This window comes from Pipistrellus hanaki (genome assembly GCF_964339955.1).
Source record: "Pipistrellus hanaki genome assembly, chromosome: 17".
Classification (NCBI taxonomy): domain Eukaryota; kingdom Metazoa; phylum Chordata; class Mammalia; order Chiroptera; family Vespertilionidae; genus Pipistrellus; species Pipistrellus hanaki.
In genome coordinates this window covers 29,244,818-29,262,563 of record NC_140519.1, presented here as the reverse complement: position 1 = coordinate 29,262,563, position 17,746 = coordinate 29,244,818, and the positions used below count along the sequence as shown (strand labels likewise).

The window sequence follows — 17,746 nt, the reverse complement described above, 5'->3', positions numbered from 1 at the left end:
CACAGTGCATAATACTTAATAACAAAAATAAGTTACTGTTACTGGTTTGTGTATTCACTATACTATATTTTATATCATCATTTTAGAGTGTATGCTTTCTACTACTCACAAAAAAAGCCAAGCAGCCTCGTAACATCTCTTATTTACCTTGTCTCTTAATTGCATCATTTTCTCCTGTGTGTGATTTCCTCTCGGGCTGTTCTGTACGGTGGCATGCTATGGAGGTTTGCAGCCTGGGAGCAGGAGGCTCTCCCGTGCAGCCTAGGTGTGCAGCGGGCTGCAGCATCTAGGTCTGTGCTAGTGCACCCTACCGTTTGCACAATGATGAGATCACCTGGTGACACATTTTTCAGAGCGATTCCAGTCATTAAGTCAAGCATGGCTATACAGATTAACAATACTATGTATCCGAAAGCTGCTAAGTGAGCAGGTCTTTAAAATTCTCATCACAAGAAAATAAAATTGTAACTATATAAGGAATGTATGTTAACTGAATTTATTGTGATCATCATTTGGCGGTATCTACAAATGCTAAAACATCACGTTGTACATCTAAAACTACTACAATGTTATATGTTAATTACATCAATAAAAAAGGATTTATTTTGGTCATTAATCTTTTTTGCCCTCTTCTATCCGACTTGGGTTACTCAGACATGACTAGGTCTAAAATGAGTACAGGAAAAAATACTACTCTGTCGTTTCATTATACTAATCATTCACGTACTTAAATTTTATCCTAATATAAAATACTGTTCATTTAAAAAAAAAAAACACATATAATATAACTCTACAATCTAAATGCAGAAAGTATCATACATTACCTCTCTCTGAATCAACAATAAAAGACTGCCTGACCCAGACTTACTGGTTTGCAACATTACACTTGCCTACTTACAAATGCAGTTATCATAAAAGGTGCTGCTCAGAGGTGGCTTTTTTAATGCAGTGAGAATTTTAAAGGAGCGTGTAAGAAATGGTGTTTTCAAGAAAAATTTATTCTCTGCCTCTCAGTGAAGCAAAAAGCATTTCAGTATTAGATCCCCTCTGATTAGATTTTCTGATTGGTTCAGATACACAGACCTAGAAAGCATTTGGAGAGATGACCTTACCAAGCTTTGTACAAACATAAAACATAATTCATACTTAATCAAGTGTCATATGATTGCCACCGAATCCGAATCCATTCTGAAGGCCCACTGAAAAGCCAGCTAATTGTGATGCAGGGCGGCCTCCATTTTATCTGTACACCTTCAGTACTCCCATGTAATAACCCAGCCTCTTCCACAAGCTAACAAACAAGGCAAGAGATGTTTAAACGCAGGAAATGGAAGCCAGTGGCAGAAACAATGGTACACCTTCCCTCTGCTTTCTCTTCCCCTTTGCTTTTTAATTAAATGGTAAATCTCAATATGAATTCATTAGAAGCCTGACAGCTCAATTAAGCACGATGTTACTATATACTCTGGGGCAATGCTTCAATATCAGTTAACAGAGTTTAGATGTAACCTGAGCAAAAAAAAGAAAAGTAAGCCAAAAGTTATATTCAACAGACCATTTGGGAGAAACACTGCAATTAAGAAGGAACCAAAAAGCCCCAATATCTACAGACTGTTAAAATTAAATGATAGAAAGACCATAATGCTTTATCCTGTAGCAATAAATTTAGATTTGTGTTATGCAATAAACCCCCTCAGTTCATTTTAATTTGACATCACTGATACTCATACCCAAAACAACAATAAAAAAACGAAAAGAAACAACCTTGGGGGAGAGGGAGTTAGTTTATTGAAAGAAACATCCCATTTGAAGACAAAGAAACTCTCAACAAACTTGGTGGACACAGAGAGGCCTGTACCATAAACCACAGTGACATCTTCAGAAATCAGCCTTGGTTACACTGCCCACAGCGGTAATGTTTTCATTGGTTAAATCAATGTAATTTGTTTCATTTATCCAACAAAACCTGGGTGGCCTCCCATGGTGCTGGGCTGTGAAGATACAACAGTGAGTGGGTTTTTAATGCCCCTTTCACAAAGAGGCTTCCTTCCCTCCATAGTTAAATAAATGCAAAACCCTCACCCCCACGCTCATGCATCCAAACCGCCTGGTAAGCTCTCTGAACACCTGGCATGTCCTCCCTAGAGTCTGATGGGTCAGGCAGAGCGGTCCAGGTGCATCCCAGCGGTTCCCTAGCCTGGACCCGGGGCCATATCCTCTTTCCAATGGCTGCTTTTCTTCCCAGCATCTAGCACCTTCGAATAGGAGCCATAATTGGCAAGGCATTACCCAGCCAGAAGACAGTGAGCATCCTGAGGGCAGGGACCGGTATCTGTTTTGCTCCCTGTTGAATCCCTAGTACCCACACACAGCAGGTGCTCAATAAGCCTTTGCTGAGTAAATTAATGAAAAGCCAACAGGAATCCTCCTCTCGGGGCCTATGCAATCCACTGAGGGGAGAGAAAAGCAAGTAGTTACATGAGTGTAAAGCCACAGCTGTGGCAAGTATTAAACGTTCGCTGGGAGCATGTACCAGGACGATCTGACAGCATCTGAGGCCCTGGAAGTGGCTCTGGAAGAAGTAACATGGAGGTGGGGGCAGCTTTCCAAGAGAGACAGGAGGGTGTGGGGGGAGTTGGAGGGGACAGAAAAGGGGAGGAATATGGCTCAGCCACAGGCTGGGATGGAGAGGGAGGCAGAAATACATACCCCACCTTGATATAATGGGCATGGACTATGAGAAGCCTCACAGGAAGTTCAAGTAGGAAGGCGGCACATCCCATTTTTTATCAGCAGTGCTGTGCATGATGTCCACCAACCTGTCAGGGTGCGGGGACGTAGGTAGGAAGAGTGCATTGCACTCTAAGCTTCCACCCAGCAGCTCCCATGCTGGGCACCCTGGGAATGTGCAGAAAGCAGAGTACTGGCATGTGCCCCAACATACCTGCCAGGGCCATCTCTACGCAACCTCCCTCCTCCAGTCTCCAATCTCCAGCCGGGCCTAGGGCATCTTCTCGGCCTGCAAGCCACAGCCCAGGTCATTCTGGACACCAGTCAATCTAGAAGAGCTACCCACACAGGACCGCACCACAATGCCAGGAAGCTTTTTATTTCCCATAACAAGTGCTGATGTGTGCCATAAAACTCCAGACATCCGAGTTAGGGACAAACACCAGGACTCGGAGGCTAACTCCTAGAGATCCCATGTCCCTGGAACTTGCTAAGCCTGGCAAACACATTTTTAAATAGAGAGCTTATTCTTGGGAGCACCAAAATGCTTCTTATTTTATTTTTTAATATATTCTGTTATTGATTTCAGAGAGGAAAGGAGAGAGAGAGAGAGAGAGAGAGAGAGAGAGAGAGAGAGAGAAACATCAATGATAAGAGAGAATCATTGATTGGCTGCCTCCTTCACACCCCGAACTGAGGATGGAGCCCGATAACAGGGCATGTGCCCTGACCAGGAATGGAACCATGACCTCCTGGTTCATAGGTCAATGCCCAACCGAATACTTTTAACTGTGGAGATAGGAAGAGTTCCAGGATGCATTACTTATTTCTCTGCTTTCTTAAACAAAGGACCGTGTACACATGTGATGACTCCAGGTCAGCACGGGCTGTGGTGTAGTTCATCAAATATTTACCGAAGCCCGGGCCGGTGACAGGCGTGGGGCACAGGGTGGGATTTACAGGCACGCTCCTGCGGAGGCTGGAGGACACAGTCCCGGGCACCGGGCCAGCTGTGCTTAAGTTGCAGCGCTTCTTTACTCCTGGCCGTCACATTTATAATTTCCTGGCCTGCTTCCTCGCGCTTGGGTTGCCAGCTGTCCCTTCCTTGCAGATCTGTCTGCGAGAATCCCTCTCTCCTTAAATTTACTGCCTCTCTCGTCTACTGTGGGCTGCGAAACCAGATTACCAAACTGGTTAGAAGTGTCTCGCTAAAGTAAGATTAAATAAATTCTAGGTGAGAAACCCAAGTGATGCGCCATAAATCAATCACAGCACCGTGTGCGAGCATGTGGCCTTGATGACATCAGTGCCGGCGGCGCAGGGGCCGTGGTGGAGAACGCAGGTGTGGGAGTCAGGTGGCCTCAGTGCCTTGCCCAGGCAAGTCAGTCACTCTGCCTCCGTTCTGAATCTAAAAATGAGGATCTTCCTGCTGGGTGGACATAACGATTAAAGAAGATACTGCCCAGGATGCAACACCCAGGGCACGCTCAAGAAAATATTAGTTGCTATTGCTATTATCAGCATCATCAACTGGGCTCAAATATGTCAATGCCAACAGGATATGGCTTCAACAGTGCCCGCCACAGCCAACTTCCCCTAACCACAGGCCCCTGTTCCAGGAAGCAACTTCAGGCTCTTCTTTGCAAGAAGATGGTCACCAACTCAATCAAAAATAGCAAGGTAAGTCCCAGCTTGGTTTGGCTTGGTGGATAGAGCATCGACCTGCGGACTGCTGAAGGGTCCCAGGTTTGATTCCAGTCAAGGTCCTGTGCCCAGGCTGCGGGCTCGATCCCCAGTGGGGGACATGCAAGAGGCAGCCGATCAATGATTCTCATCATCTCTCTCTCTCTCTCCTTTCCTCTCTGAAATCAATGAAATATATATATATATATATATATATATATATATATATATATATATATTTTAAATAGCAAGGTGATAGGGTGCTCTTTTAACTGGAGAGGTCACACCACACCTAAAAGGAATGACTCGCCCCAACGGAGTAATGGTCACCAGCCAAGCAATCAGGCTGGTTTCCTCCCAGGCCGGGACCAGGCGGCTCAGGAAAGACTAGCCAGGAGCCGGAAGACACGCACAGGAACAGAGGTGCCAGCCAAGGGCTATGGGAAGGCCCCGATGGGAAGCCAGGCATCAGTCCTATATATCGTGCTGGCTCCTGAGAACGGAGTGCAACAGCTCCAGGTCAGTGTCTGTGCATGTCACCTCATACCTCACACTAAATCCTGTGACCTAAGGCGGCCTGAGCTACTGACTGCTCCTGTGCAACTCTGAGGGGCCACCGAGGAGCCGAGCACCATGTAGAACAGGTATGCCCCACCCAACGCCACCCTCAATTGGTGAAGGAGGAAAGGTCACCTGTGGAAAGGATCACCTGCAGTTTTAAAGCTGTCGGCCAAGGAACCTGGAGGACAGGGAGTAAGTTAGTACCCAGAGCCCACTCTCACCTGCTCCCACCTGGGCCATGCCACCTGCAAGCCCCAGCGTGAAGGCCCCACGCAGGGCTTTCCCACACAAACAACGGCCAGGCCTCCACGGTGCCCACCACCATTTCCTGGGGATTAAGTATCAAGGGAGAGAGAGTCATGTCTGTGGCTCGGTTAAGAACAACCAGGTTATGAAACTAAGCGAATCTCTGTGGTCGATCAGAAAACGACAGGAAGGTGGTTTTTAATGATAGCAACACCCCGTGAACACACAGCATTGACAAGGTATATTCATTCGCACACCTCACCTCATTATAACCTCTCAGCGACCCTGTGAGGTGTTCCGATCCAACTGGGTGTTGGATCAAGGGGTGCCCCCTGAGGCTGGGAGGGGAGGCGCCTGGCCCAGCCGCCTGTGTGGGTCAGTCACTTCCCAGGCGCAGGGTGGCACACAGGCCCTTTCTGAAGGGCTTCCCGGAAGATGACAGTCTCCACAAAAGGAGGAAGGGTGTCCCGCCAGTTTCCCTGCTGCTCACAGTAATTATGATGCCAAGAAAGTCCTGCCTATCACTAAGCAAACACTGTGGGCTCGCTTTTCCTGTCTCAGTTTTCCAACCACCCGCAATCAATGTCTCCTGTACACTGGGAATCCCAGACCTTCCTTTCCTGGATACTCAGAGGGAAAGCCAGGCCCCAATTCACCTGCAATGGACCACAGAGGCAACACTCAGAGAGGAAACAGAACCAGGGCCTGATGAACTGGCCCGCTGAGCTAAAAGAATGGCTCTGCCCAGGTGAAGCCTGCAGCTTCCGACATGGATGTGCAGGGAAGGCTGGATTCTGCCCGCAGAAGGCAGGCTGAGGACCCAGCTCAGGAAGAAAGCAGGGAGATTTCTGGCTCCAGCGAAAACAAAACTTCAAAGGGAAGCAGAAGAGGTGGGAGCTTCAAAGACCCCCTGCAGGACCAATTAACACCTGCAAATGTTGATCTAAGCAGCCGTTTAATGACGATGACTTCAGAAATGGATGCTGAGCCTCACCTCAAAAACACCTTTTCCTCCACAAAGATCGGGCTGGAGGTGTCGGAAAGGAAGTTCTGTGTTGTTTTCTAGGAGAGACCGTAGTCCAGAGTAAAACAAATGCTCAGTAGAGTGAAATGCATCACAGATGCATTTAAAATAAACCATTAAAAAAGGATAGGGAACAAGTTAAATCCCTAAGAAAATGTAAATGTAAATAAACTATACTGTAGGACTATGAATTAGGGGGGAAAATCATGTAACAATTAAAACTCTCATTTTTAAAATAGGATTTACCTATTCAGTAGATGCGGCAAATGCTCTTAGAAAATGTGAAGAAAAGACAACATGCAAACATTCATTTAAAGTCTGACTTCAAGTTTATCAAACCAACAGACAGTACCTGCAAGGAAGGAGCTGGGTCTGGAGTTTGTTTTGTTCACGGCAGTGTTGAGTCCAACACCGGTGTGTCTGGCACCAACAAAGCACTTAAGGAAAATGTGTTGAATTCATCATTTACTTATTTTTAATTAAGTAATAATTAACATGTTGATACAAGGTGCTTGGCTATGCAGAGAGAGAAGGATCTAGTCGCAGAGCTGTCTGTGTGTATTATAGCAGGCCTACTACTCCCAGTGTAATAAGAGGGGGGCTCTCATTTTCCCAATTTCTTGCAAAGGCTGTGCAAAATATTTATCATTTTGTTAAAGCGCTGGGTTTTTTTAGGGAGCCAGAGGACCTGGGAGTGTTCTCGAACCCTGGCCCATTGTGTAAGGATCAGAATTTTCCAGCGGTCCCCCCATGTGGGTTGGATCACACTGACCACCTGGAAAACAGTGGCCCCTGTCCCCATCCCACCTCTGACAGCCACGGAGCAGGCCCTGCAAGGTGCTATCAGCGAGGGCAGGGTCACACACGGGTCACTTCCTCACCCTTCTCTTAGGAGCTCCAGGAAACAATGAAAAGCAGACCAAGTGGTAAATAGGTTCAAGAGGTTCAAAGAGTTGAGTGAAACAGTTCAAGAAGTTCCATGCTGTTAGGTCAGTGCTGGGTGCCATCTTTATTCATCACATCCCTACGCCAATTCCGCCCCCTTTGGAAACATGTTTACAAAGAAAAGCAATGGAAAAAGACTTGATACACAAACACCTGAATCCCACTTAACTCACTAATAGCATGTGAATAGGCAGAAATGTTGTTTGATTCTCTAAGGTGGAAGCATTTGGTAGAGGGAAGAGAGTGGTCTTCGGAATCCAAGATCCTGGTGAGAGCACTACCATTTCCACACTAGATGGGCCTTGGGGCTCGTTACTTCATCCACTCGGGGCCGAATTCTAATCTGTAAAATGGGGGTTTAACCTACTTGATACTGTTGTTGAAAGACTCAAATAAGCTTTAAATAAAGATCAATCAGCCGGGACCGGTTTGGCTCAATGGATAGAGCGTCGGCTTGGGGACTGAAAGGTCCCAGGTTCGATTCCAGTCAAGGGCATGTACCGTGGTTGCGGGCATATCCCCGGTAGGGGGTGTGCAAGAGGCAGCTGATCGATGACTCTCTCTCATCGATGTTTCTAACTCTCTGTCTCTCTCCCTTCCTCTCTGTACAAAATCAATAAAATATATTTTTTTAAAAAAATTAAAGATCAATCAAATCATAGGCACTGGCCAAATCTTCCAGTTTTTGTGTGTGTGTGTTTTTGGTTTTTTTTTTTGGTGGGTGGGTGGGTGAGGGATTGGGTTTATTAAAGAAACCTGGTCACAGTGGAGGAATTTTTACATAAAAACACTTCGTCATTAAGCTCTTGGAAACATAAGCTTCGAATCTGGAACATTAGATAGCAGAATCCAATGACCGCTTAGCCTGACCTGTTAATCTGGTCCATTTTCTTTAAGTACTTTTTTTTTTTTTTTTTTTTTTTTTTAGAGGGAGAGAGAGAGAAACATGGATATGAGAGAGAAACATCAATTGACTGCCTGCCTCCCACAGGTACTGCAACGAGGGATTGAAACCTGGGCATGTGCCCCAGCTAGAAATCAACGCCAAGACCTTTCAGAGCACAGGATGACCCTGAGCCAACTAAGCCACACCGGTCAGGGCGACCCGGTCCATTCTTAAAAAGGTGAACATTATGAGGTCACAGCCGGTCTGTGAACACTGGAGAACTGGGAGCCAGAAAACCTGATCCACCTGCAGGCTAGACAGCTTTAGCCAAAGCACCTCACCAGTGGACTCAGTCTACACACCTGTAAAATGGCCTGACACACCTTGCAAGAGCTTGTGAGCACAGCGGCCAGGCCCAGCCCCTGAGTGACATTAGGGTTCTCAATGTCATCACTGACAAGTGTTTCTAGCACTGTGCTCTGGGGAGGCACATCTGCTGACCTTCTGACATGGAGAACAATCACTCCTTGAGGGTGTTACTGCTCCCCTTTGGCCAAGTCTGTCCCATCCTAGGCTGCTGTCACCATCAAAGGGGCTGCAGGTGGCTTCCTTCCCAGAGGCAGGGCCTTGCCCAAGTCTCAGTCGCAAGCCATTCTCTGTGTAACAAAGTCCTACAGGCTCCTAGCTGAAGTCACAGACTCCGCTCTGAACCTTCATTTGTTGGACAAAAGTCAATAGGATGCAATCGTCCCTAGAAGTAGCCCTCAACACCCCAACCTTTACTTACAGGTTCCCTGGAAAGGAGGCTGTCAGGTGCTCTCAAGAGGAAAAAAAAAAAAGCATGTTCAGAGAAGGTGAGAAAGGGTGGAGCAGAGAGAACTAGACCTCATGCTTCTCAACTTCATGATGTTGCAGAGGGCAGGCACTGTCTGTATTTTTAAACTGTGCTTACGTGGTTTATTTTAGAAATACTTTTGTGCTTTCATACACCTGTCGGGGGAAAGGCTGCTAGCATCTTACATTTAAAACCCAGAAGTACAATCTCCACCTTTCATGTTTGGAGGAGGAAAACGAATGCCTAAGGTTCCCTGCTGGCCCCTGCACTTGCTCCAGGTGTCTGCTAATACAGCCTGAGACAATGAGGAATAAGCAGATAATCATTTAAAATGACTACTCGTCTGGTGCTGCAAGTGCGCCTGAATTCAATGTACCGTTCAGTTATTGCACAGCCTCTTCCCCAAATCCCTTCGGGCCAAATGGAAAGGTCCAAAAAAATCTCCTGTTTGTACTAATCAGCTCCAGGCACGAACACCTTAGTTATTAGTTAGCAATGAAAGGCAGAATGTAAGCCCTGGAGCAAGGGTTCCTGTGTCTGAGAATAACCTTCAGGGAGAGGCTGTGTGTCAGCTCCTAAAACTTTATGATAAATTGTGCGTGTACGTGCCTTTTTTTTTTTTTTTTGCAAAGTTTGTCCAAAATCTTCATCAGCTTCCCAAAGGATTCCAAGGGAAATCCCAAAGGAAACACATCAATAAAGGTCTCCCGGCTAAAGAGCTCCCAAGCACCTGTAACTGACAATGGGAGACTGAAGGTCAAGAGGGAAGTCAGGAGGCTTTCCTGCTAGGGCTACCCTACCACCAACCCGATTTCCAACCTGCAGCAAATCCTTAACCTGTTAACCGAGCGGGACCTATAAATACGTCAAACGTAAACAATATCGGGAACGGGTAGGACATATGAATATGTCCTTGAAATATATGTTGCGCCCCGAGAGGGACGGTATATATTTTTTGTAATCTTTCTTTTTTTTAATATTTTATTGATTTTTTACAGAGAGGAAGGAAAGGAAAGGGATAGAGAGTTAGAAATATTGATGAGATGAGAGAGAAACATCGATCAGCTGCCTCTTGCACACCCCCCACTGGGTATGTGCCAGCAACCAAGGTACATGCCCTTGACGGGAATCGAACCTGGGACCTTTAGGTCCAAAGGCCGACGCTCTATCCACTGAGCCAAACCGGTTTCGGCTATTTTTTGTAATCTTTATCATTGTTTGTAAAATTTATAATTTTTTAATTTGACGTGTCCATTTTTTTTTGTCGGTATTCTTTTCTATTTTTTTTTTGTAATTTTGTATTTTCCTTTGTGCTTTATATATATAAATAAACGAATATATATATATATTTCATTTGTTTTCATTAAGTATAAATAAATAAAAAATAATATGAAATTTTATTATTTTATTATATGTCACGCCTCCAGGCGTGACATACTGACACGTCCTAGTGAAAGATGTGCCCATTACAGGTTGCGTCATTAAAAAGGGAACTCCCCGGTTAACAGGTTAAGGGCCTCCTATTCCTCCATTTCTAAGTCTGGAAGATGAGGATGTTGGAGCTGAGTGGTCCCTTAGCTTCAAGACCCTTAAAAATGCCAGGACCAGAAGGCACGGCTTCAAGGAACACAGGAAAAGGTGTCAAAAAGGCCTGCATGGAATCCTTCCCACAACAGCCGCTTAAAATATTCACTGCTGTCTTCCTACGAGGGTCAAAGACAGAAGCCACCTCACATTTTCTTCTTTTTCTTCTATTTCAGAAAGCCGAATTTGAAGTGTCACAATAATACCCTTTGAAGGGATTTGAACTATGAAATTCATGCAAAACGACAGTGAATCTGTAAGGATGCATAAGAAGCTCAAAGAATGTAAAGTAGGAGGAATTTCTCTCAAGCCTCATTATCAACCATGTAATCACTGCAGCCACCTATTTTAGCTGGTGTCACCTACAGCTGTTAATATGTGTAACTGGTGACCATTGCTTATGGGTGTCATAAAAAAAAATGGATGTTTTAATACAATCCTGGAATTCTGGATCAAAAAGACTAATCTCGTACAAGAGAAGAGTGTCTTTCTTCATTCCATGTCGCTCTCTATACTTTTCATAATAAACGTCTGATTTTCACAAAAGTGCAGCTAAGATGAATGTCCTCAACCGTTTAACACTAAGTCTTTATCATTACATAAGGCAAACTTTCACTAAAAAGATAACTCTTGTTTTAGTTGGTACACTTGTATATATTCTAGTAGCCTAACTCAACCATAAACTTTCAATCTAATTATCAGACCCCAAAAGTCCAAAGCAAATTTAGATGTGGTTGCTTGTGGCAGCAAATTTAATTGAAGCCTTTTCACAGGCACTTGCTAATAAAAAAGAAAAGGAGATGGAAATTGATCCTGTTTTTACACACGCCACGGCCCAATGAATGCTCCATCTGAAACCCATTCCCCAAAGGGATAAACTAATGTTCCAGGCAAAGCATCAAAAGTCACGGGATGAGTCAGTATGAGAAGCCAAAAGCAGGTGACTTCTACAGACCTAACTTCACCATCACCTCCTTCCCTGAAGCCTGGGAGAAATCAGTATTGGATCCGAGGGGCTCTGCATTTCACATAGGCAGGGCTAACAGAAAACATCGGTGTAAGCAGCACAACGGTCCCTGTTACTCCAGAGCTCAATGGCATTGCTTCCCAGAAGTGTGGGCTCCTTCTTCAGCCTCAGGTGTCTCAGGAATACCGGATCAAACATACTACTCTCTTACAAGAGAAAAGTGTTTTTTCCCATTCCATGTCGCTCTCTCTACTTTTCATAAATAAACGTCTGATGTTCACAAAAGTGCAGGTAAGATGCGAGTCCTCGGTCATTTCACACTAACTCTTTATCATTACGGAAGGCTAACTTTCACTAAAGAAAATAACTTTTTATTTAACTGGCAATCATGTGTGCAAGCACCATTCATTTCTCAAAGATAAAGGGTTCTGATAACCCGAGGAGGGGAAGGAGTTAAAGCTCCAATGGAGACCAGCGGGCTAATGCACATGAACATTCTGCGGCAGCACCCTGTCCTAGCAACAAGGTTAGGCCTGGAAAGTGTGCAGAGAGCAGGAACAAAGTCCAGAAGTGACTCTTGCTCAAGAAATCCCTCCTCGGGAGAAAGAACAGGCTTGCAGTCCTAACCAACTGTCACTTTTCCGATGAGACTGGAAACTGAGGTCCTGACCCCTTGTGGTCTTTAATCATAAACCAACACAAGGGTGTGGGTGTCAGATTTCCTGGCCCAATCACAAAGAGGTCAAACATTAAATTCAATTAGCAGAAATTACAGTTTCTAGGAAACTAACCCCTCCTTCCTTTATTACCAGTCTCTAGAAGAAGCTTCATCAGAGACTGTAGAGATTTAATATTTTATTTTTGGGAGTAAAGGGGTAAAGAAAAGAGGGTTGTTTTATTGGATTGACAGTGTTTCCAGAATAAATGTATAACTCAAATTTCCTATCGTGGAGATCTCAGCGACAGCTGGAGGAAGGACGACCCCCATAATCCTTCTACAACATTCCAGGAGACTTGCTGTAGAAGACACTGAAAAGTTAGATTTCATCTTGACTAGTAAGTACTCCACAGTCAGCCAGACAAAGAAATTCCTGAAAGGCTATCAGCGCTTTTTTTTTTTTTTCCCCCTTACAAGCACTCACAGAAATAGGTCAATGTTAATGTCGAATAAACAAAGCAGTTCATTACTAACCACGGTCTGTTTCTTTTGTGACGAGATTTTAATCCATTTCAGCTGCATCCAACTATCACACACAACTGTCCCTCAAGAAGAGTAAAAATGTATATTCATAACTGCCGCCAGCCTCAGGCTTTTCTTACGTTTAAAAAGGCAAGGGTGCCGGGGGCTGGGGAGTCTGAGTGTTGGATACTTTCTCCTACACTGTCTAGGATCCAGGACAGGAGGACTTTAATTTCCCTTCCAGTCCCTCCTCCAGGGGCCCTGTGTCTGAGGAAGTCCACAGACAACAATCAAACCTTTCATCCCGGGGCCTCGTTCCCACCAGACCCCTTCCTGTTCCAATCAGGTTCACAAAGCGTTTCCCCTATTCTACATTTCATGAATCAACTGCAAAAATCTGCCAACCTCTGCCAGTTCCTCTTATGCTCAGCTGAGAGGTTCCCCTTCCTTCCGTGGGTAGCACAAGGCTGCTCTGGTTTTTAACTGGCGTAACGTGGAAATGCACTGTAGGAGCTCGCTAACTCTTTCACGGCCAGATACCAGTGGGTTCTGGGGCGCTAACACCATCTATCTACTAAGAAACTGTCCCGCCAAGCTCAGGTTAAAAGCAGATTTGTTGCCAGACTAGTGTTGACCCCGTTTCCAATGTGTCCAATTCTGTCACCCAGAAGGAAAAGGAAGAGTGAGCAGGGCTACAAAGTAAGCAACTCAGTTACTTAGCAACTGGACAAAACTTGCCACACTACAGAGGCAGCACAAACCCATTCAAAGAGTAACAGTCTCCATTTGCATGCAAATGGATAAAGACAAAACTGGAGAGGGAAATATAAATTAGCAACAGGGAGTGTACAGCAGTGGGGCTGAGACCCAGATTTTAAAGAACAGCTTCTCCTAGGAAGAAACTGTATCTGTACATACAAAGAGATATGAATAAATGAATGAATGAAAGGAAGGGAAGGAAGGAAGACAGATCACAGGCCCTAACCAACGTACACTCTCCCTTCAAAAAAGTCAATGCCATGGAGGGTAGGGAAGAGGCGGCACAGAAAGTTTAGTAGCAAAAAATCAAAACACCTCCACTGCTAACACATATTTAAAGCTCATGGAGAGACGACCATGGGAGGCTGGGAAAACCCAGGGAGAGCAGTTCCCCCTGCTTGTGAGAAAAGCAAATAAAGCATCAATCTTGGGGAAAGGTCTCTAGACGGTGGGGTGGATTCCGTGCCTCTCCGGGTCTTGACCCTCACAAATGACACCCCTTTGCCCCCAGCACCCACTGGGGAAGCAGTTTCCCAGCTCAGATCGAACCCATACCCTCCAGAGGAGACACATGGGCCTGAGGATTTTCTGAGCAGGAGGGAGAGACCCTGTCACCTCCTTGGCCCAGGGGAGTGAGTGCTCCAGGCTTTTCTGTTTGCTCCAGGAGCTCAGTCTGGGTCCCCAGCTCCTAGCCACACACCCGAGCCAGGCTGTCAGTGCCAGGGTGCCAGGCTCAGTGCCAGGAAGGAAGAGGACAGAGGGGGCTCCTCAGCCCCAGCCCCAGCCCCAGCCCCCAACCTCACACCAGGACCATGTGGGCAGGGCCCAGGACTGATTCACAAGAGGCCCCACGGCCCGGCCACTTACTTTTCATACTCGGTGTTGTCTCGGTCACAGCGAGAATCCTTGTGCTTTTGCCAGTCTTTGCCATGCTTGCAGGTGGTGAGGAGCAGGATATCCTCCCCGTTATGCACGTGATATAAGGCATTCCTGGTGTCTGACCCTATCCCTGTCAGGTACCTCTTCCCCTTGAATACCAGCATGTACTTCCTGAGAGGAGGGATAGTGTTAAACTTCAAAAACCCCCTCTCCCCTCCTGTCCTGGGGTGATCCTTAGAAAAGAGGGGAATAGAAACATCAAAGTTGGGTCGGAAGTTTTCAGTACTGATGCTGGCCTTGGCCAGCATCGCCTGGCCGATGTCAAACCCCACGTCCTCGGTGTAGTCGGGCCAGGTGCCGGAGTATAAATTAAAAATTAAATGATTCCTACCATTGTTCCACAAGTGGAGGCTCTGCACTTTGGATCTCAAGTTGTGCACGTACTGGGGCGACAACTGGTCTCTGTCTAGCGTGTCCAGGCTCAGGACAAAGAGGCACGCCTGGCTGGGGTCCGAGGTGTAGAACCTGGAGCCCTCAATGGCCGCTAGAATGTTTTGGTAACTTTCGGCGATTTTCTCCCCTTTTTGCTGCGGGTACACGTACACTTTGAAGCCGTTTTTCTTGCAAAGGGCGAAGTCGAAGCAGGACTCCATGCGGCACTTCTTGCCTTTGTAGATGCTGGAGTTGGCGTCCCGCTTCTGCCGGGGAGACACGGGCGCGACGGAGTCCTCGTTTTCCAATTGATCCCCAGGAACGAAGGGGCGCAGAGCGTCCGGGAAGCGCGGCCAGAAACGATCCGGACCCGGGTGGTGGTGCAAGCCATTCCGACCGCCGCTGCTGTGCTCTTCCCTCCGGCTCCTCCTCGACGCCCTAAGCTGCAAGCCTCCGAAGTAAAACAAAAGGGCGAGACAAGAGCCAGCGGAGAGCAGGATGAAATAGCGTTTTTTGGCCTGCATGTGTCCTGCCTGGGTCGAGAGGATTGTAAATAAACACGAGGATCGCCCAAGTTTCCCAGTCCACACTTTCAGCTCCAGTCCGCCATCTTCCCGCCTGCAAAGACTTCAAACTCTCCGCTCCCACCTTCTCTGGATGCCTTTCCCCAAGCCGTGGACTGATCCAGCGCATGTGGGCGATTTCTCTAACTTTCTCCCCTCCGGTCTTTCATCGTCGGGTTGCACAATGGACGGGAGAGGGAGAGCGGAGCGGGGCTGAGGATTCCGCGCCCGGGGGTGGGCGAGCCGCGGACTGTGATCTTCTGGCATGCAACAAGACGGGGAGGAAAAAGAAAAAGAGGGGAGAGAGGAAGAAAGAAAAAAAAAAAAAAAAAAAAAAAAAGGCTCCCGGTGCCCGATCAATGGCAAGACGGAGTAGAGATTTCCTTGTCTCTCGGGTTCCTCTCGGCGGCGGCGGCGGCGTGGAGAACCAGCCCTGGGAAAGCCAACTTCAACTCTCCCCCCGCAGCGCTCCCGTTGCAAGAGGAGCAAGCACTCCGGTTCCAACAAGTCAGCCGGAGCCCGGCTTCACAGCCGGCTTAGTGCATCCTGCAGCCGCGGCGCCGTAACCTCACAAATCCCTGCATCGCTCTCGATTCCCTCTCTGCAGCGGCTCCGACACTCCGGCGGCGGCGGCGTGGACTCCTGCGCTCGCGGGGCCGGCCCCCCGGACGCGCGCGGCCCGGCTGCAGGCGGCGGCGCCGGCGCTGGGTGGCGGCGGCGGCGGCGGCGGCGGCGGCGCGTGCTCCCCGCGGGCAGTGCCGGCCCCGAGCGGCGCTTCGCCAGGCCCCCCGCGCGCGCGATCGCTGCCGAACCGCCGGCGTTCGGTCGCCGAGTGTTACCCGGTTCTGAATGTTACACTTACACATTCCATTCCCGACACGACAGCGCTGACCTCATCCATCCACGCAGCCCGCGCTGCCATTGGCCGGGCGTCACGTCCGGGGGGGGCGGTGCTTCCGCTGCGCCCATTCATAACCCCCGGCCGGCGGCGCGGGGTCGGCTCGGCGCGGGGAGCGCGGGGGGCGTAAAGGGAGGCGCAGCGCGTTCCAGGGCTTCGGGGGGACCTCAGGTGCCTCCTCTGCAGCCGGCTGGAGGCCCCGTGCAAGCCCCTCCTCCGGTCGCCCTGGTCTGGGCCCGGTCCCGGGTGGCGCCTCCGCCCTCCGGGGACCACAGCGCCGCCCAGAGGAGGCGGTGGCCCCGGAGCCGGGGCCGCGGGCTGGCGTTCCCCGGGCCGCGCTGCCTCGGCCGCCCCGGCGCCCTCAGCTCTCCCTGCGAGGGAGCGCCTCCCCGAGCCTGCAGCCGGGAGCGTGCGGGTTCCTGGAGAAGATGCTTGAAAATGGAGCACTGGGGCGAGCCCGAGGGGTGGGGGAGGAAAGAAAGGTTTTCATAGAAAGAGACCAGCGTCCGGAACGTCTCTCTCCGCCCCCCCTTTCCGCCCCTACCTTCGACCCTCCCTCCGAGACCCTATATTTTTATTTCCTACCAAGTATTTGAACAGATCCCTTATTTCCGACATCGCGCCCATCCTTTTTTTTTTTTTTTTTTCTTCCCCCAAGGAGAGACCCCAGGAATAAAGAGGAAATATTACAATCAAGGGGACTGGTCCCATTATTCTGTCTCTGTGTGCTGAGAGAAGACACCTATTCTCAATCCTCTTATCTACCTGCGCATCCTTTCCTCACAATCTGAAGCCCCTTGTATTCTGTAGAAAATCTAATTCTGTACAAAGCTTCGGAGAGATCCAATCACAGCGAGGTGGGGTGAGGGGAGACTTTCTAATGGCTGAAGAGAAACTGGTTAAGTTTATCCTTGTTAGTCTCTACTGGTGAGGGTTTTTAAGATACCCCTTAGTGATGGATGACTAGTAGAACTGTCCCACCTGGAAAAGGGAAACTTGAAGCAGAAAACGACCTTATTTGCAATGAATGCAAGATGGTCGGTCCTCCCCTCAAATGCCCCTCCATACCCCAACCCCAAGCTCTTGAGGACCACATTCATTCTGGTCAAAGTCATCCTCCCTGGTCTGGGCCCTGAGTTCTTTCCTGAGAAGCCTCCCACCACTTTCCCTTGCTGAAGTGGAGGGGCCAGGCCAAGCTGGACAAACAGTTGCCTAGGGCAGCAAGCTGTTTAGGGATTGTTTATTATGGGAGTGACTGAGCTGAGGACACACACACTTCCCAGTTCCCCCTCGGGCTGCAAAAAACCCCAGTGGGTGTGGACAAAAACCATGGTTCGAACAAGCCTGGGTGAAATGATCAAGTGGAAAGTTTTAAACATTTGTTGTTTCAGATTTGTTTTAATAAAGTGGGGAAGGGGCACGGGCGGGGCATTCCTGTGCATTCCTGAAGCCTCTCCTTACTGCGGACATGCCAACGATGAGGCAGCTTTTCCAGATCTGACTTGCATCCCCACACAACATGGAGATGCCTGGGACAGAACTGAGAATTCAGTCATCTTCTAAATATGATGACA

General features: G+C 48.0%; 1 protein-coding gene across 1 annotated transcript in view; it reads right to left on the bottom strand.

The window, feature by feature from the left end:
• The window catches only part of EXT1 (exostosin glycosyltransferase 1), a 263,170-nt gene extending 247,199 nt beyond the window's left edge, over positions 1-15,971 (bottom strand). The window contains exon 1 of the mRNA XM_084864981.1: positions 14,268-15,971. Coding sequence (XP_084721107.1) covers positions 14,268-15,235 — 968 coding nt within the window. The 5' untranslated portion in view covers positions 15,236-15,971. The remainder of the gene's footprint in view (positions 1-14,267) is intronic.
• Between the last annotated feature and the right edge of the window lie 1,775 nt (positions 15,972-17,746).